This window comes from Choristoneura fumiferana, chromosome 21 (genome assembly GCF_025370935.1).
Source record: "Choristoneura fumiferana chromosome 21, NRCan_CFum_1, whole genome shotgun sequence".
Lineage (NCBI taxonomy): Eukaryota > Metazoa > Arthropoda > Insecta > Lepidoptera > Tortricidae > Choristoneura > Choristoneura fumiferana.
Window position 1 is genome coordinate 11,948,735 of NC_133492.1, and position 17,448 is coordinate 11,966,182.

Genomic DNA, 17,448 nt, shown 5'->3' on the forward strand with positions numbered 1-17,448 from the left:
TACGACTCAAGAGATAGAGCCCTGTGACAGACGGACGACAGACAGACAGACAGACGCGGAGTCTCAGCAATAGGGTTCCGTTGACTTTTTAGTACGGAACCCTAAAACTAAATAATAGTTACGAACCAGTAGAATTTTATGTAGGTACATAATAAATCCCATATTTTCCTTATCTTAAATTTCAGCTTTTTAGGATAAAAGGTTTGGTGTGTGCGTTGGTAAACAATCATTAAAAAAATAGGACAATGATTCACTTCGAAACACAGACAGACAGACAGACGGACAGACAGATGGACAGATCAACAGACGGACGGACGGATGAGGCGACGGAAGGTACACTGACAGACTCACAGTGGCGGATTTATGTTTTTTTATGAGTGTAGGCCACTTTATATCCGCCGCCCTATGTAACTTTCTAAAAATAATATTTTTTTCAAATCTGCCGCCCTAGCCCGCGGCCTATACGGCCTATTTATAAATCCAGGACTGCAGACTCACATACGCATAAAATTAACAACCTGTGTAGTGACACCTGTGTTAGGAGTGCCTAACAGAGACAAATCTAACGATACCTCTTCTGATCTCTCTATCTCCTAACATGAGCTATTTCCCAAGACTCTGCTTCTAATTATCAATAAAATACTTATAAATTTTAAGGTCATAGTAAAATTTTCGACTAAAGTACAGTTGGTACAACTTTATTCACCATCATCATCATCATCTCAGCCGTAGGACGTCCACTGTTGGACATAGGCCTCCCCTACAGACTTCCAGTTGCTTTGGCTGGCAGCGGCCTGCATCCACCGTGAACCTGCGGCTTTAACCAGGTCATCCGTCCATCTTGTTGGTGGACGTCCTACGCTGCGTTTGCCGATCCGCGGCCTCCACTCGAGAACTTTTCGGCCCCAACGGCCATCCGCTCTCCGTGCTATATGCCGGCCCATTGCCACTTCAACGAGCTGATTCGCTTGGCTATGTCGGTGACCCTTGTTCTTCTACGTATCTCCTCATTTCTGATTCGGTCCCGTAGAGAAACCCCAAGCATAGCTCTCTCCATAGCTCGCTGAGCAACTCTGAGCCTATTTATAAGGCCTAAAGTAAAGCACCACGTCTCGGATCCATATGTCATCAATGATGTAGTTTCACTTCACAGACAGACAGACAGACAGACGGACAGACAGATGGACGGATCGACAGACGGACGGACGGATGGGCCGACGGAAAGATACACAGACAGACTCACATACGCATAAAATTAACAACCTGTGTCACTCCTAACAAAGACTTATTATACATATGCTCCAAAACCATAACCCTTGCCGTTTCTCACACTTATAAATAAAATAAAAAATCTTGAATCACTTCATAATAGAGTACATACAGTACATACTCGTACATATGCAGACAGACGGTGGGAAGCGACTTACTTCTATGGAGTGAAAATGTTCACGACGCAACTAAGAGTTAGGGAAATTTGGTATGTTTTCGTAGTAGGTTGCTGCAGACCACAAGTTTGGTACACACGATAAGCCATACTTTGGCCACCCAGTAGGAATGAAATTCTTACAGCCCTGTCTCTGGTGTTCTTGTAACAAATATTAATGTTTCTGACAAAAATGATAAAATTACATACCCGTGTATTCAATTACATATGTTATCCTCATCATCAAATCGTACATACATAAATAGTTTAAGAGTTGCACTCTTGCTAATTTCCTCTCGTCCGCCAACTTTTTGACTTCTTGATTTGTGTTCAAACCATAATTATTCAAACATAATTGCTTTGAATATCAATCTCATTGACTTGACGTTGTGACAAAAATGTATTATAATGACGTTTAAATTTTACTTATCTAGCCAGTAATAATATAAAAAGGTGGTACGAAAAGTACTTCGATTGTGAAAACCTTTTTATTCACTGAGCCTAGATTTAGCGGCCGTAAAAATGCCGTGATATGTAGGAATTTATTTGAGCCTCACTGTTAAACTTGATATTCATACACATGCAATGTATGTTGAATGTAGACCTTATTTTTTAACTAATTAGTTTAGTGATTACACCTAGCACCTTTTATTGTGAGAATATATATGCTTTATATAAATTAGTGGCGCTACTGTCTACGTAAGAGTAAATAACTAATATCTGTTCAGAATTTGTAAGTTGAATTTAAAACCACTTGTCCTAGATCGAAGCACCGCATTATAATGTATGTAAAGTATGCAATGAAATAATTTTGCCGAGGACTGGGTCTGTTACTTAAATATTATTATTTTAAATGACAATTTTAAAAGTAACTTACCTGTTTTTCGTCCTGCTTATAGTTTGTGTCCTTGCATTAATCAGAAATAATAGTTTAGGCGTTTTCAACTTCCGAAAATAACAGATTTAAAAACAAAAAAAGTAAATACTAGACTCAGAAACTTGAACTTGATCTCTCAGTGATCTCATGCTTTCTTCATTTAGTTGTCGTATTATCTGAGCCAAAGGTGATGGTCACGTGACCACACGAAATAGTCGATACCTATTTACAATAGTTTGATTTTGTGACACTGACTCACGCACCCATATAAGATGTCACTACATGCTCGCTGCGAACACTGTCAGTTGTACTCATACAATGGTAAAATGCATCAAAATTTACTGCATCACGCTGCACTTTTGATGCAATAAAGTTACTTTTTTTTGGATTTTGCTTGAAGAGCATATCCATAATTTACTATTCTCAAAAAATCCTCTAAGAAAACATGTCCGTGGAAGCTATGCGGGGTGTCCGTAGGTTTGTATGGAAGAGCAACCCCTTAAGGGGGACGGTATTGGATATATGTACATTGTAACGTAGGGTAAAAAAGAGGGTAATCGGAAAAGACTTGTTATGGGCTGTGAGAAGAATATAGTTGCATGATTAGCTTTGGAGTTTATTTAAATCATCCCCAAAATTACACTACAATTTGTGTCACTCACTGGTACATATACGAATCCACCACCATACGGCAACCATACGCCTTATCGTACGTGGGCAGAACTGACCCTTGAAAACAAATGCGTACTGTTTCACTCTTTACCCACGTGCCATCCGAACTTTTTTATTTATCATTTGATGGCTAAAATCTCTGTGTCCGAATCACATACAAAAATCTCTTAAATCCTTTTCATCAATATCCATATCGATATCTCTCGCTACTCCATAGCAGAATGATACTTAATTCATTAGTATTTCTACAAATATTTCTTTGTTAGCTCGCTGGCCAAAAAACTGTTTGCATCATTATTGGTGTTAAATCTAATCAACAGCTTGAACGGACTCTTATATGTCACTTTCAATACTCCGTGCACTTTGTGGTTCAATTAGTTTCCGTCAAATTAATGACATGTAAACTTCGGATATCTATAGCGAGCTGTTGCAACTACTAAAGAAAGGATATTTCCCTCTTTGTCCTAAAGATACCATCGTACAATTTAAAGTTTTGGGGGGTTTCAACAGCTCTATATTATATATTTTCATCTAAATGCTTCCGTACTCTACTGCAGCTGTACAACGACTGACAAACGTCACATAAGTAGTGTGTCACAAAGCTCTATGAAGCCGAAATTAGCAGAGTCTCTTTCCAAAGACCGATGTGCAATCTTTATGGCCGAGTACTGTAAATCCATCTGAATAACTAGATCATGTAAGTTTACCTGTCGAGCATGTATCGCAGGAACTCGTGCGCGTCCTGTTGTTGGTAGCCACGGAAACGCGGGACTACCTTCCATATGACCAGGAAAAGGCATTCGGGAGAAATGGCACCCTTCCCGCTGCACCCACTATTTAGGTTTATCAGCACCTGAAACGTAGAAGCCATTATTAGATAGAAGTAAATCAAAAAGTTGAAATTGGAAAGTTCCACAGGCCTCCTATCAGAATGAGAGGGCTCGGGCCGGAGTTACCACGCGGGCCCAGTGCGATTAGGAACTTCCACACATACCATTAAATTTGGAAAATGAATTTGGAAAAACTCAGAGGTGCGAGCTGGGGTTTGAACCCACGATCCTCTATTTGAGAGGCGATAGGTCAAACCACTAGGCCACCGCGGCTTTTTTTTTTATTGGAAAGTTAACACTGTTAAAAATTACATCCTCACCTTTCTCAATTCTTCCGCCATCACAACATCATGCATTTCCTGCCGCGTATAACTCCTGGAATGATACACTTTCCTCCCATTACTCTTAGCCTCCAGAGCAGGTAACCGGCTGAAGTAACAACTAAACTCCTGGATATTGCTCAAACTCTGCAGCACCGCATTCATAAAACAGGTGTTGCCTAAATTTTTTAAACCTACAACTTTCTTCTCTTTCTGACTCTTCCCATTGCATGGTGAGCTCTTTTTCTCTTTACTCTTCGGTGTCCCATTCTCTGTTGAGCTACTGTCGTCCGAGTGAGATCTTTTACGGTAACGAGGTCTTAAGCTTCGGACTGATTCTTCTGGGTTCTATATCAAATAAGAAAAATTAAATTTTAGTGTATTAGATAAAGAAGATGTGGTGATTGATGATGATAATGATGAAGTCTCTAAAAGAAAAAGTAATGATAGTATTAAATCAAGTATATATCATAATTTTACTTTACCTAAATCAAGTCATTAAAAACTGAATGATCTGTTACCAAATGGGTCAATCAACTTAGTGTAGCTTGTTGCCACAGTAACGTCTCCTGAGTCACCTATTAAAAGTATGATTTTATGGGGTACAGAATGTACAAATTCAAATCCCATCTGGCAATCCAGAAAACTATTTAATTTTTATAAAATCTTAGATGTTGTTGAACAAGCATATTGCTAATACATATATAAAACTATTTAATGTTAGAAGGTCATAACTTATACATTAATAACCTTGTACAAAATGATACAGTAAGCTTTTAAAAACAGTAGACAGAACAAATTCATTACCAAATCGTGTAACACACTTTCCATACTAAAATAAGCAGATGTATAATTCATGACAAAACTAATACATAAATATAGTCTCACCTTGTTAGTTCTAGTCCTTTTGTCACTAGTTTCTGATGTACTATTTTCAGGATTTGCAGCATCATTTACTCTTGGTTCACTACTTGTGGTGGGGGCTTGGGTTAACGAGGAGTTAGAGGAACAACTGTTCTGGCCCTCACTCCCATCTTTACTGTTCTCCTCGTTGCCTATGTTACTATTTGTGTCTGAGTTTTCATCTTTCCTAATTTGCATAATACTTTGCCTTACTTTAGCTATTGTTTGCTGTTCTGTATCGTTTGAAACATAGTCATCACATTTGTAGCTGTAAATAAACATAATTTTAATCAAAATTGTTAAATAAACAAAATATCTAAACTACCAAAATCAAATACTGAAAAGTTACCAATAGACTGAGTATATATCGCAGCTCATGCAAAGCTGGTGGCCCGAGGTCTCTGCATGCTGCTTCGCATGAGCGCTCACATAGCGGCCACAGCTCACGACTCCGCACTGTAGGCATATCCAGTTCTGGTCCTTGACTGCACATTCTGGAAACAAACACGATGCTGATGACACCAGCTGAATATGCTAAGGGGTCATCCATAAAGTATGTTGTTCATTAGACAGACTTTTGCAACCAAAGACTTGGTTTCGGTATAACTGAGAATGTAACTTAACTCTCTGAAGCGCCCCATGAGGCTATACTTAAGCCTCGTTAAAATATAACATTTAAAAAAAAGTATGTCACGTAAATTTTGACCATATTTAGACCCAGTGTCACAAACCCGCCAGACCCGAATCCTCCCCCCCCCCCCCCTAAATGTGTGATGTAATTTATAAATGAGCCCAATGGTAAACAGTTACCCAGCAGACACTAATAAGTCAACATCACCAAATATCCGACACACCGTTTGGGCCCCATGCACAATGGCTAGGTCAATTCTTGGCTCTCAAAGCCAGCATCTGACAAAGCCATTTGCATATACCACTTGCTTTGCTTATTTTTGATGACATGGGGGCCGGGGGGTCTGGTCTGGATGGTGCTTACATCAGCAATATTTATTTATTATTTCTTGTTTTTTTTTTGCAAAATGTAGTAGGTTTTAATTCAAGCAAATATGGCTACCTACTTGCAACCAATTCATATGAATAACAATAAAGAAACCTGAATAGATTTATAGATATCCAATCCATTATCCAATGTTTACGTAAGTATAGGGGGGAGGGGGTAGGGTTTTGCTGACTTTCACTGACAAGGGCGAGGGAGGTGTTAAAAATGACTAAAATTCTGCTTACGTAATATACTTACTTATATAGACAAATACATACTTAAATAAATATTTTTCATACAAATTATGCCCGGGCCGGGAATCGCAGCACAGTGTCGGAAAGATATTTGTCCGATGCTCGAGCGAGTGGTTCGGAATAGTTCGGATACCAACGTTCTCAGAGTGGCTATGATAGGTAATTTGAACCGAACTTTTCAGGCAGTGTCCGATTGGGGCGAAGCCAATTTAGTCGGTTTAAAACCCAGGCGTGTTTATTTTCGGCAAAACGTAGTGCATTTAATCTAACTCCAACCTTTCGAGGTCTGCCTGTACCAATACCTGACCACCTTCAGCTCCTTGGTTTAGACCTCTCAGCTAAACTGAACTTTGGGAAATACATCGAATCCTTGGCAAAAACCGCTGCGAAAAAGCTTGGTATCCTATCCAAGGTTAGGCGATACTTCACTAAGGACCAGCTCAGTGGTCTTTACCGAGACCAAGTCCGATCCTGCATGGAGTATTGCTGCCACCTTTGGGACGGTTCTGCTGAAAATCAGCTAGCTGCTTTGGATTCGGTAGAACAGCGTGCGAAGAGGCTCATCGGCGTCGCCTGCGACGCGGATTTTTGTCGTCAGAGCCTTCGTCATCGCAGAAGAGTGACTTCCCTGTCGGTATTCTACAGGCTTCATTTCGGAGAATGTGCTTCGGAATTGCGCAACCTTATTCCACCTGTTCCTTTCTTCCACAGGTCGACCAGAAGTAGGCGGGGTCTCTACCCTTACGTTGTCAGTATTCCAAAAATCCGCAAAAGAGAGAAAAAAAAGAGTGGAATTCCCTGCCTGAGACTGTGTTTCCTGAACACTACAATTTGGCCGCTTTCAAGTCCAGGGTGAATGAGCGAGCATTTTCTAGGCAAGCGTGCTCCATCGTAGGCCTCATCCTCGCTTTCCATCAGGCGTGATTGTGGCCAAACGCAAGCCTTTACTGTATTAAAAAAAAACGAATCCATTTTTTTTTACCCAAAATCTACTCAGTTTTAGGTAGTAGTCTGTTTAGGCTTTAGATTTTGATACATGCTTTACAATAGATAGGTAATAATTATAACAAAAAATTGAACCGACTACAAAAACCCATGAAAATATTTTTCTACCAGTCTGAAGTCGGTCGGTGCCTCAGCACGAGCCAGCAGGAGTGGAGTAGTCATCTACCTCACCTACGCACTTTATATTGGGCTTCAATCACTCCTGCTAGCTCGTGCTGAGGCACCGACCGACTTCAGACTGGTAGAAAATAATTTTCATGGTTTTATGTAGTTAGTTCAATTTTTTGTTATAATTTTTTTTTTCACGCTTTTTAATATAACTGCTCGTCACCTTCTACGAAAGATTGCTTTTTCCGATGCAGAGCCATTCATTATTGAGGAGTCCTGGTGCTTCACCACCCGTTTTACCATATGCATTACGAGGAGCATAAATTGCTTAGCAACTGTGTCAAAGTAATTAAACATCAACCCGTGAAATACTTGTTATTGAGTAGTAACTCCGATGGTCAATTGTGGTCTTCATCATCAGTTTCACTTCACCAAATGATGATTTTCAAGAGCAAATGCACGAGTTACTACTAAATATCCTATCTTTTTTTTGAAGTCGGTTATAAATAAAATTAAAGAATAGTAGATAAAAGTTAAAAATTGCCTAAAATTCTTTTTATCAATAGGAGTTACCTTTCTAATAGAAAAAAATATCAGATTTTTCAGTATCATCTTATTTTTAACCCCCGACGCAAAAAGTGGGGTGTTATAAGTTGACCGCTATGTGTGTTTGCCTGTCTGTGGCATCGTAGCTCTTAAACGGGTGGACCGATTTGAATGCGGTTTTTTTTAGTTGAAAGCAGGTTTTCTAGCGATGGTTCTTAAACATGTTTATCAAAATCGGTTCAGCCGTTTCAAGATCATCAGCTCTTTTGTATTGCTGTGGCAGGAATCTTAGACGCATAACGGGTATCTGGGGGCACGGTAGTGCCCCCGCCAAGTCGAGCGCAAAGTACCTACCTAAACACTGCCGTACCATCCTTTACTCTTTACTGGAACCATTTCGCCGCATTTTCAGGCCCCTATTTCAGAACCTCTGGATAAGACCAGAACGCAGAAACTTTCGTCAAGCTATAATCACATACTTAAAATCCAAAATTTCAAGTCTGTAGGTCATTTAGTTCCGAAGTTAAGCGAAAGCAAAGTTTCGTATTTATGACACTCACTCACTAAAATTAACTCATGATCATCAAAATAGAACTAGTACCTACTTCCCATAAACTCAGAGAGCTGAAATTTGGTACAGAGTTAGGGTTTAATGGCCACATAAAGGGAAAACTATAAAAACTAGGATAATCGAAGATCTGGAGTACATAGTGACCCTGATTAGAAAACCACAAGAGGTCAACCAAACTATTAGAGATTAGAGATCGACATACCGTCTTTACAAATTTTCTACAAAAAGAAGTGAAATCCCACCAAAAACATTCTGTAAAATGTGTTTATATTGTCCGCGTATTGAGTCTCAACATTTACTGGATAAGACTTAAGACTCAACATTCTTTATACGAGAGTGGGTACAAGTCAACGGCCAAGTCACACAACATTAACTAAATTAATAAAGAAATCGCAGTAAGGAACCTTAGACTTGGCACGACTTTGTCTAGATTTCAATACTTTTTAGAGATAAACAAGCAGCTCCATCGAGACTTGGCTAGTTTTTTACAGAATGTTTTTGGTGGGATTTACTTTACTTCCAAACATATTTGGGACCTACAATTTGAAACACCCCTATATGCTATATAACTATGCAAGATTATGGAATTCTCGGCCTGATGCTGCAGCCAGGATATCCAGATCACTAGTAGGTAAAGTCTTGATAAAACCATAGCAGATATATCGTGTTTGTATTAGTTTCGATCAGTATTTGGTTCTACATACAATGCAATGGTGGCAACAGGGTGAGCTGATGCTGCAGCCAGGATATCCAACACACTAATACACTTTAAATATATATATATATATATAGGTATCAGTTTAAAAAACATGAAATAAAAAAACAAATTAAAAATTTTAAAAACCCCTTGACATAAAAAAACGCCAGCAAAAATAAAATAAACGCCCGAAAAAAACGCGCTAAAAAACAACTAAAAAGTAAAAATAATTATGCACTACCATCTCGTCGTCGGTGTCGGTGGGACCGCTAAGGTTAATAGGAAACTAAAGTTCATACCTATGTTGATATTTTAAAGTATTAAATTAACCTTAGCGGTCTCTTAGCGGTCGTAGCGACACCACGACGCTTAGATAAAAAATATTACTAGAACTTATACTAAATTAACTAGGCTAATTTTGCGGGAAATCAGCATAGTCCCCGCGGGATAGGGATAAACGAATTCTTCGCAGATGAAGTCGCGGGCAACAGCTAGGTAGTGCATAATTATTTTTACTCTTTAGTTGTCTTTTATAGCGGCGTTTTTATTTTTTATTTTTGCTGGCGATTTTTTTGTGTTGGGGTTTTTAAATTTTTTTAATTTAATTCATTACTGTGTCATAGTACATTCAATCTACTACAAAGATATACAGCAAAAAAATTACAAATTGTGTATACATATTTTAATACTTGGCTGTATCTTTGTACATAATATATTATTTTATATGTATTATTTATAGAGGATCCAACAGTGGACATCCTATGGCTGATATAATGAAGATATACTAATTGGTTATATATGTGAAATGGGTAGACAGAAAAACCAGTCTGCTATCTGCTTTCTGCCAGCTTATGTGTCAGCATCCGATTATCGTAAGTTATAATAGTGGCGACGACGTAAACGGGACTAATACGTGCAGTTATAGTGTGAAAAGGTGTGATTAAGTGGTAAAAGTGTTATTTAGTTACTAAGGCAATATGGGTATAAAGTTCGGAGAGTTGATATAGCGCATGGCTGTTGGAAGAACTATTTAGAAAGGTTTTCTTTCTGTCTGCAGGCAAGTGAGATTAAGGAAGATGCTAAAAAAAGGCTAATTTACTAGCTGTTTGTGGTCCTGATTTGTATGATTGATAATTTCACTGGTTGCTCCATCTCAATAAGTGAGGTTAGTTTTACAACTATAACTTCTAAGTTGAGTAATCATTTCCATCCAAAGGCAAATGAGATCGTACAGTCATACAAGTTTCACAGCAGATATCAAGGGGAGGGGGAAAAAGTTCGAGATTATTTGGCTCAATTAAGGAAATTAAGTATTGAATGTAATTTTGAAGACTTGGATCGAACTTTAAGAGACCGCTTAGTATGTGGTATAAGGGACAAAGAGGTGCAAAAACGGTTACTACAGCAGAGCACATTGACGTTTGATCAAGCATGTACAATTGCACTGTCTCATGAAGCTGCAGATATTGATGCGGATATTATTGCTACTCCCTCTTCTAGTAGGGTGGTGCTGGAACCAGAAGTACCCATGGAAGTAAATAAATTTATTAATAAAAGGTAGACAGACAGACAGAAAGACTTGAGTGTTTCCGGTGTGGTAGGGCTCACCGGGGTGGATGCAGATTCAGATGGTCAAAGTGTAATCACTGTGGTAAAGTAGGTCACCTAGAAGCAGTGTGTTCATTAAAAAATAAAGGAGCGTACACACCAAAGACGCAGGTCAATGGGTTGTATGAGGAAACAACTATCAACAATATGAGGCAGGGTATATCTACCCCCGCTTACGTAATTAAAATTAAGTTGAATGGAATGTTGATAGATATGGAGGTGGACTCCGGTTGCGCCTTTACATTGATTAGTGAACGAACTGCGGGGTTCATGTGGAACGGTCGGATACCTGAGTTGGAAGCTGTCAATGTGGCCCTAAAGACTTGGACAGACAATAGGGTGTTTTTATTAGGAAAAGCTATGGTAATGGTACAGTACAAGGGTATGGAAAAAAAATTACCAGTGCTGATAGCCCGGGGTGATGGCCCTAGTTTAATTGGTAGAAATTGGTTTGCTGAGTTAGGTATCCAACTAGAAGGCATTTATAAGATGCATATAGATAAAGCTAACTTAAATACACAGTTAAAGGACATATTACAAAAGTATAAGGAAGTTTTTAAAGAAGGATTAGGTAAATATACAGGCCCTGTGGTGAATATTTCACCTAAAGAAGGTACAAAACCTAAATTTTTAAAGAGTAGACCAGTACCATTTGCCTTGAAAGACCGGATACATAAAGAAATTGATAGATTAGAATCGGAAGGGGTTCTAGAGGCTACCTCACACTCCGAATGGGCAACGCCAATAGTCCCGGTACTAAAGCAAGACGGCAGTGTGCGGTTGTGTGGGGATTATCGGTCAACGGTAAATGCAGTGACTGAGACAGACACATACCCTTTACCTACTCTCACCGAAGCGTTTGCAGAATTACAAGGCGGAGTATGGTTTACGAAAATTGATTTAGAACGTGCGTATACACAGGTCACAGTAGATGACGAAACCGCCAATTTACTGACCATTAATACATCAAAGGGGTCTATACAAAATGAAAAGACTCCCGTTTGGAGTCAAGGCCTGCCCAGGAATATTTCAAAGATTAATGTCTTCACTGCTGGCAGGTATTCCAGGTGTAGCGGTTCTATTAGATGACATCTTAGTCACAGGCAGTGGAATAGAAGAACACAATAGGAGACTCGAAGAGGTACTTCAAAAGCTACAGGAAGCGGGATTACGTTTAAACAAAGATATAAATGTAATTTTGCTACTGAGAGGGTTAAATTTTTAGGGTTTATCATCGACAAATTTGGTATTCACCCATGTGAAGAGAAAATTCGTGCGATTGAGAAAACACCAGCGCCTCGAAACCTGAAAGAGCTCCAGGCATTTCTAGGACTGCTAAATTTTTACGATCGATTTCTGCCACATAAAGCTTCAATAGCAGAACCTTTATATAGGCTACTTGATAAAGAAGTTAAATGGAAATGGGAAAGAGTGCACCAGAAAGCTTTTGAAATTTTAAGGAAAATGGTTTCTAGTCAAGACACGTTAGTGCATTATGATGTTAATAAGAAACTCATTTTGTCATGCGATGCGTCACAATATGGTCTTGGTGCCGTTCTAGAACATGAGATGAGTGATGGCAGCATCAGACCTGTGATGTTTGCGTCAAGGACAATGAACGCACAGGAACGCAATTACGCACAAGTTGACAAAGAAGCAGCAGCAATTGTGTTCGGTTTAAAGAAATTTCACCAATTTATAAGTGGTAGAAAAGTGACCATTAAGACAGACCATAAACCGTTGTTGGGTATTTTCGATCAAAAAAAGCCGATACCGAATATTATTTCTCCGAGAATGTTAAGATGGGCGCTCTTGTTGAATTCTTATGATTATGAAATACAATATGTTCAAGGAAAGAATATTGGAAATGCAGATGCACTTAGCCGTTGGCCAGCACATGAAGAAGTCAAAGAAGAAGAATTTTCAGGAGTGTTATTAATCGAAGAAACACCAATTGAGTTGGAATTTTCGGCAGTAGAGGTAGCAAAATTAACAAGAAAGGATCAGTGCCTAAGTAAAATATTATACTGGATACGTAATGGATGGCCAAGTAAATCTGAAAAGGACTACAAAGTTTACTGGCAAAAGAGAGAAGAGTTATCGGTGTATAAGGACTGTGTACTATGGGGAACCGAGTGGTCATACCGGAGATCATGAGACCGAAAAAATAGAAGAGCTTCATAAAAATCATGATGGCATAGTAATCACCAAAGCGATGGCAAGAAGCTATTTTTGGTGGCCTGCCATTGATCATCAGATCGAAGAGGTAGTAAAAGATTGCCATATTTGCGCAGAGAATCGTAATATGCCACCCCAAGTGTCTCATCAATGGATAAAACCTTGTAAAGCCTGGTCTAGATTGCACATAGATTATGCCGGACCGTTTCAGGGTAAAACTTTTCTTATACTAATTGATGCTTTCTCAAAATGGCCAGAAGTGAAAATTGTACAAGATATGAGCAGTAGCACACTAATAAAAATACTCACAGACATATTCGCCGAGCAAGGCCTTCCAGATACTCTTGTGAGCGACAACGGAAGAAGTTTTGTATCCGAGGAATTCCAGAGGTATCTGAAATCGATGGGTATCAGACAAGTATTGGCGGCGCCATATCACCCAGCAACCAATGGCCAGGCAGAACGGACGGTTCAGACCGTCAAATCAAAGCTAAAGAAGCTCACAGGAGGGTCATGGGAGGCACGGTTAGCAACTATATTATACGGGCTACGTACCTCGCCAAACAGTGTCAATGAAAAAACACCAGCCGAACTTTTGAACAACAGAAGGTTTCGGACAAAATTTGATAACTTAAATCCACTGTCTTTTCAACATGAGGATTTGGACAAAATAATAGACAAGAATATTAATAAGAAAGTGAGACAATTCAGTGTGGGACAGGAAGCATATATCCGGAACTACGGAAAAGGACCCCGCTGGTTAAAAGGAGTTGTAGAAAAAAAAATTGGTACCTGCAGATATCTCGTGAAGTGGAGTGATAAACTCCTCATGAGACATGTTAATCAAATGCTGAATTGTGGGGAGGGTAGTGAGCATAATGTCAAAGAACCAATAACAGAGAGAAATGAAGAGGAAGAAGATATCAGAGTCACAATACCATCCCCTAGCCAATGGGCCAAGATTATCGGAGTGTCAGGGCCACAGGACATTGTGATCCATCAAAGCAATCACGACAGCCCAGCTGCTTACAACAGTAAACGTCCTAGATCGGTTTTATCGCCTGAATCACCTGATTCAAAGAGATTGGCTTTAGCAGACAGCCACAGTGAAAATGAAGCCGAACTAAGAGATACCGAGGATGAAAGCGATTAGCCCCCTATTGCCTAGTATTTTAAGTGCATGTTAGGTTATTAGTGAATGTTAGACTTAAGAGGTGAATTTAAGTGTAAAGACTATTGTGCACGTAAATGGAACTTAGTGTGATTAATATTGAACATTCCTGTGGGGAAGGCATGTTATATATGTGAAATGTGGGTAGACAGAAAAACCAGTCTGCTATCTGCTTTCTGCCAGCTTATGTGCTCAGCATCCGATTATCGTAAGTTATAATAAATTGAAAAGAGAAAGTTGAAAGTAGGACATACCTGCCTTCCAGGGCTTGTTAACGTTACCAAATTCACACTATAAGTAACGTTACATAACGGTAAAATCATAAAAATACCCAGTACCATATAATGTTAATAGATAACTGAACATTACAGTATCGTTACCCAATTAACATTAGTTTTACCGGTAATTTTACCGGTAAATTCTTAGATTATATATTTACTTAGATACACAGTCCCGAAGAAAACTTTTTAACAATATCGCATCCTTTTTTCTCATTTTTGAGCCGGTATTCACACATTTTTTTATGCAGCATTTAGCCATTGTTGACAAATGACACGATCTATGGTCAAAACAAGACTAATCTTAAAACTCGGAACACAGTTAAAAACGTGCGAGTTTTGTAGTACCCATTTTTCCATCTGATTGTGTATCTAAGTAATATATAATCAAAGGGTAAATTAAATTTACTTTACATTATGATTTAACAACACTTTTGAATTAACGTTAATTTTATGAATAGCCTGATAACGTTACCATTTTTATACCAGTAAAAAGTTGTACAAGTAACGGTAAATTGTAAATAAATAAATAAATATCACGGGACAATTCACACCAATTGACCTAGTCCCAAAGTAAGCTTAGCAAAGCTTGTGTTATGGGTACTAAGCAACGGATAAATATAATTATATAGATAGATACATACTTAAATACATAGTAAACACCCAAGACCCGAGAACAAACATTCGTATTTTTCATACTATTATCTGCCCCGACACGGGAATCAAACCCAGGACCTCAAGCTTCGTAGTCAGGTTCTCTAACCACTGGGCCATCTGGTCGTCAATTGTTTAACGTTAATTATGATTTAACGTTAAATCTGTTTGACAGCGATAACATTACCAACTTTTTAACAGCATTTGAAGCCCTGCTACCTCTCCAAATTAGATTTTTATTTACTGAAAAACAAGTCAAAATCCAGGGATCCTGGCACAAGCGATCTTGGTATTGGATGCAGTAGTTCTACCCAGGGCCGGATTTAGAGGTCTGGAGGCCTTGGGTCAAAGTGGAGACCCCCCCCCCCCTCAAAAACTAAACATTTACCAAATAAAATGAGTCATTTGAGATTTTGATATTTTACTTATTGCCTGATTAAAGTGAAGAAAAAAATAAATATGAATAGCTGTTTACTAGTGATTACTTGTCGGAATTTGAAAAGAAACCGAAGTCTATTGAGGGGGCCGCTCTTTTGTGGAGGCCGTAGCTTAGGCTAAGCGTAGGCTTCCCTAAATCCGTCCCTGGTTCTACCTACTACCTACTACTGAAACGGCTGGATGAAGTTTAGGATACAAATGGAATAAGCATTACCTACGTGTCAAAGGAAAGTACCTACCCACATGACATTAGCATTTCCAATAAGAAATATGAAAGGTAGATAACAATTTGTGACCGTGGTAGAAGTCTGCTCGTAGTTCAACCGGCCGCTATCTATAGAATCTACATATCTCCGTACACAAGATCTAGTTCATCATACTGCGCAATAAGAAATTAACCAGCAGCACAAGTTCGCTGATCACATACTGAACATATCATGAGTCATTTTTTTAGTCGTGAGTTTACGCGATGGATTAGTTTTTAGCCAGCACAGTTCAAGGAAAATTACATACGCATTCCAATGTATATAGTTGCTAACTACGGTAGCTTAAAATCATCAATAAAACTAACATAATTATCGTAATAATCGAGCATAAAATAATAATGCGGCAGGTAAGGTAACGCGACATTCTCATCATTCACGGTCATTCGAGTGCCCCGCGCCCCGCCCGACCTCATCCCGCTCCCTTCCCCTCTGCGTCCCACGATAACAGCTGATTATTAAAACTTCGCCGTATTGATTTTTCTAACTAACCTCCCCTAATAATTGCGACGTGGCGTGGAAATTTCTATTCCTGTTACGAAACAAGCAACTATGTTAATTTATGTGAACAAACTGATTTATTACCTGAACAATCCAAGTTCTTTGTGACTGAGGTGTCTTCTGCTATCAGGTCGCTGTCCACCTTGACGTTATCTAACAAATGAGTACATTCCATTCTTCATAATAGGTATGATCTAACGGAATAAAAATAATATAAGCTTAATTTAGAACTCATGGAAATGAAATAGGCTTCAGTCGTAGCTATCTTGAGCCCACAAAACGAATGAGATCGAGTTAGAGACGAACAGCAAGCAAAAGCAAACACAACAATTAGGCTGTGTTGCCATGAAAAAATTGTCGTTGCTGAGGCAAGGAAAATTATTCCACACACATTAAGATCACGTTAGACGTTTCTCATGTTTCAAGGACTGTGAGTAAAATGCGAAATCTGTTGTTATTTAGTAGATTGATAACCAAGGGTGGAAAGTGACCCATTTCACCCGAGATATTTCTGGCGCTCGAACGAAGTGAGACACGGACACGGGTAATTTCACCCGAGTTAGACACTACTTTTCATTTCGACTGTAAGGAAAGTAAAATACCACAAAAAAAAAATGCGAATAATAATAAATTGAATTTACTTATATACAACCTCCAACGATATACCTTTTCGACTGGCTACTTGCCACGGCCGACTGCCGACAAAACTAGAGGTCGAACGCCGATCAAAGAAGTTTGACCTTTATTACTTATTTATATACTCCATCTCTTTCTTTCACATTTCACGAATGTCTTTCATCTCTATCTTAACCTAACTAAAGAAAGAGATGGAATATGTTCGTGACGTAATAAAGATGAAATTTCTTGTTTCAAACGGATGTTCGGCGTTCAACCTCCAGTGTTGTATATAAGCTCCTTGATCACGACATACATCTAGATGGCCATGCAGCAGGGCTACTCCGAAACTCGACGTTCGTGTCGTGCGGTCCCTCTCGCTCTCGTATTAAATAGTATAAGTGTCAGAGGGACCGCACGACACGAACTTCGAGTTTCAGAGTAGCCCTGCTGAAATGTAACTCAATTACAAAGTTGTAAATCTGTTTAAAAAAATATACCTCCTTGTGTTTCTTGCCGGATTCTTCTCAACAGAGGTT

The 17,448-nt window shown here is 38.9% G+C and overlaps 1 protein-coding gene across 1 annotated transcript; it reads right to left on the reverse strand.

Annotated features, from left to right (window-relative positions):
- Window positions 1–3,660: 3,660 nt before the first annotated feature.
- On the reverse strand, window positions 3,661–16,632 carry LOC141440066 (ubiquitin carboxyl-terminal hydrolase 3-like). Its single transcript, XM_074104544.1, has 5 exons — window positions 16,379–16,632; window positions 5,375–5,519; window positions 5,011–5,293; window positions 4,123–4,470; window positions 3,661–3,825 (listed from the first exon to the last, which is right to left on the reverse strand). Exons 1-5 carry the CDS (start codon window positions 16,467–16,469, stop codon window positions 3,676–3,678), a joined length of 1,017 nt encoding a protein of 338 aa, XP_073960645.1. The 5' UTR covers window positions 16,470–16,632; the 3' UTR covers window positions 3,661–3,675.
- Window positions 16,633–17,448: the final 816 nt, after the last annotated feature.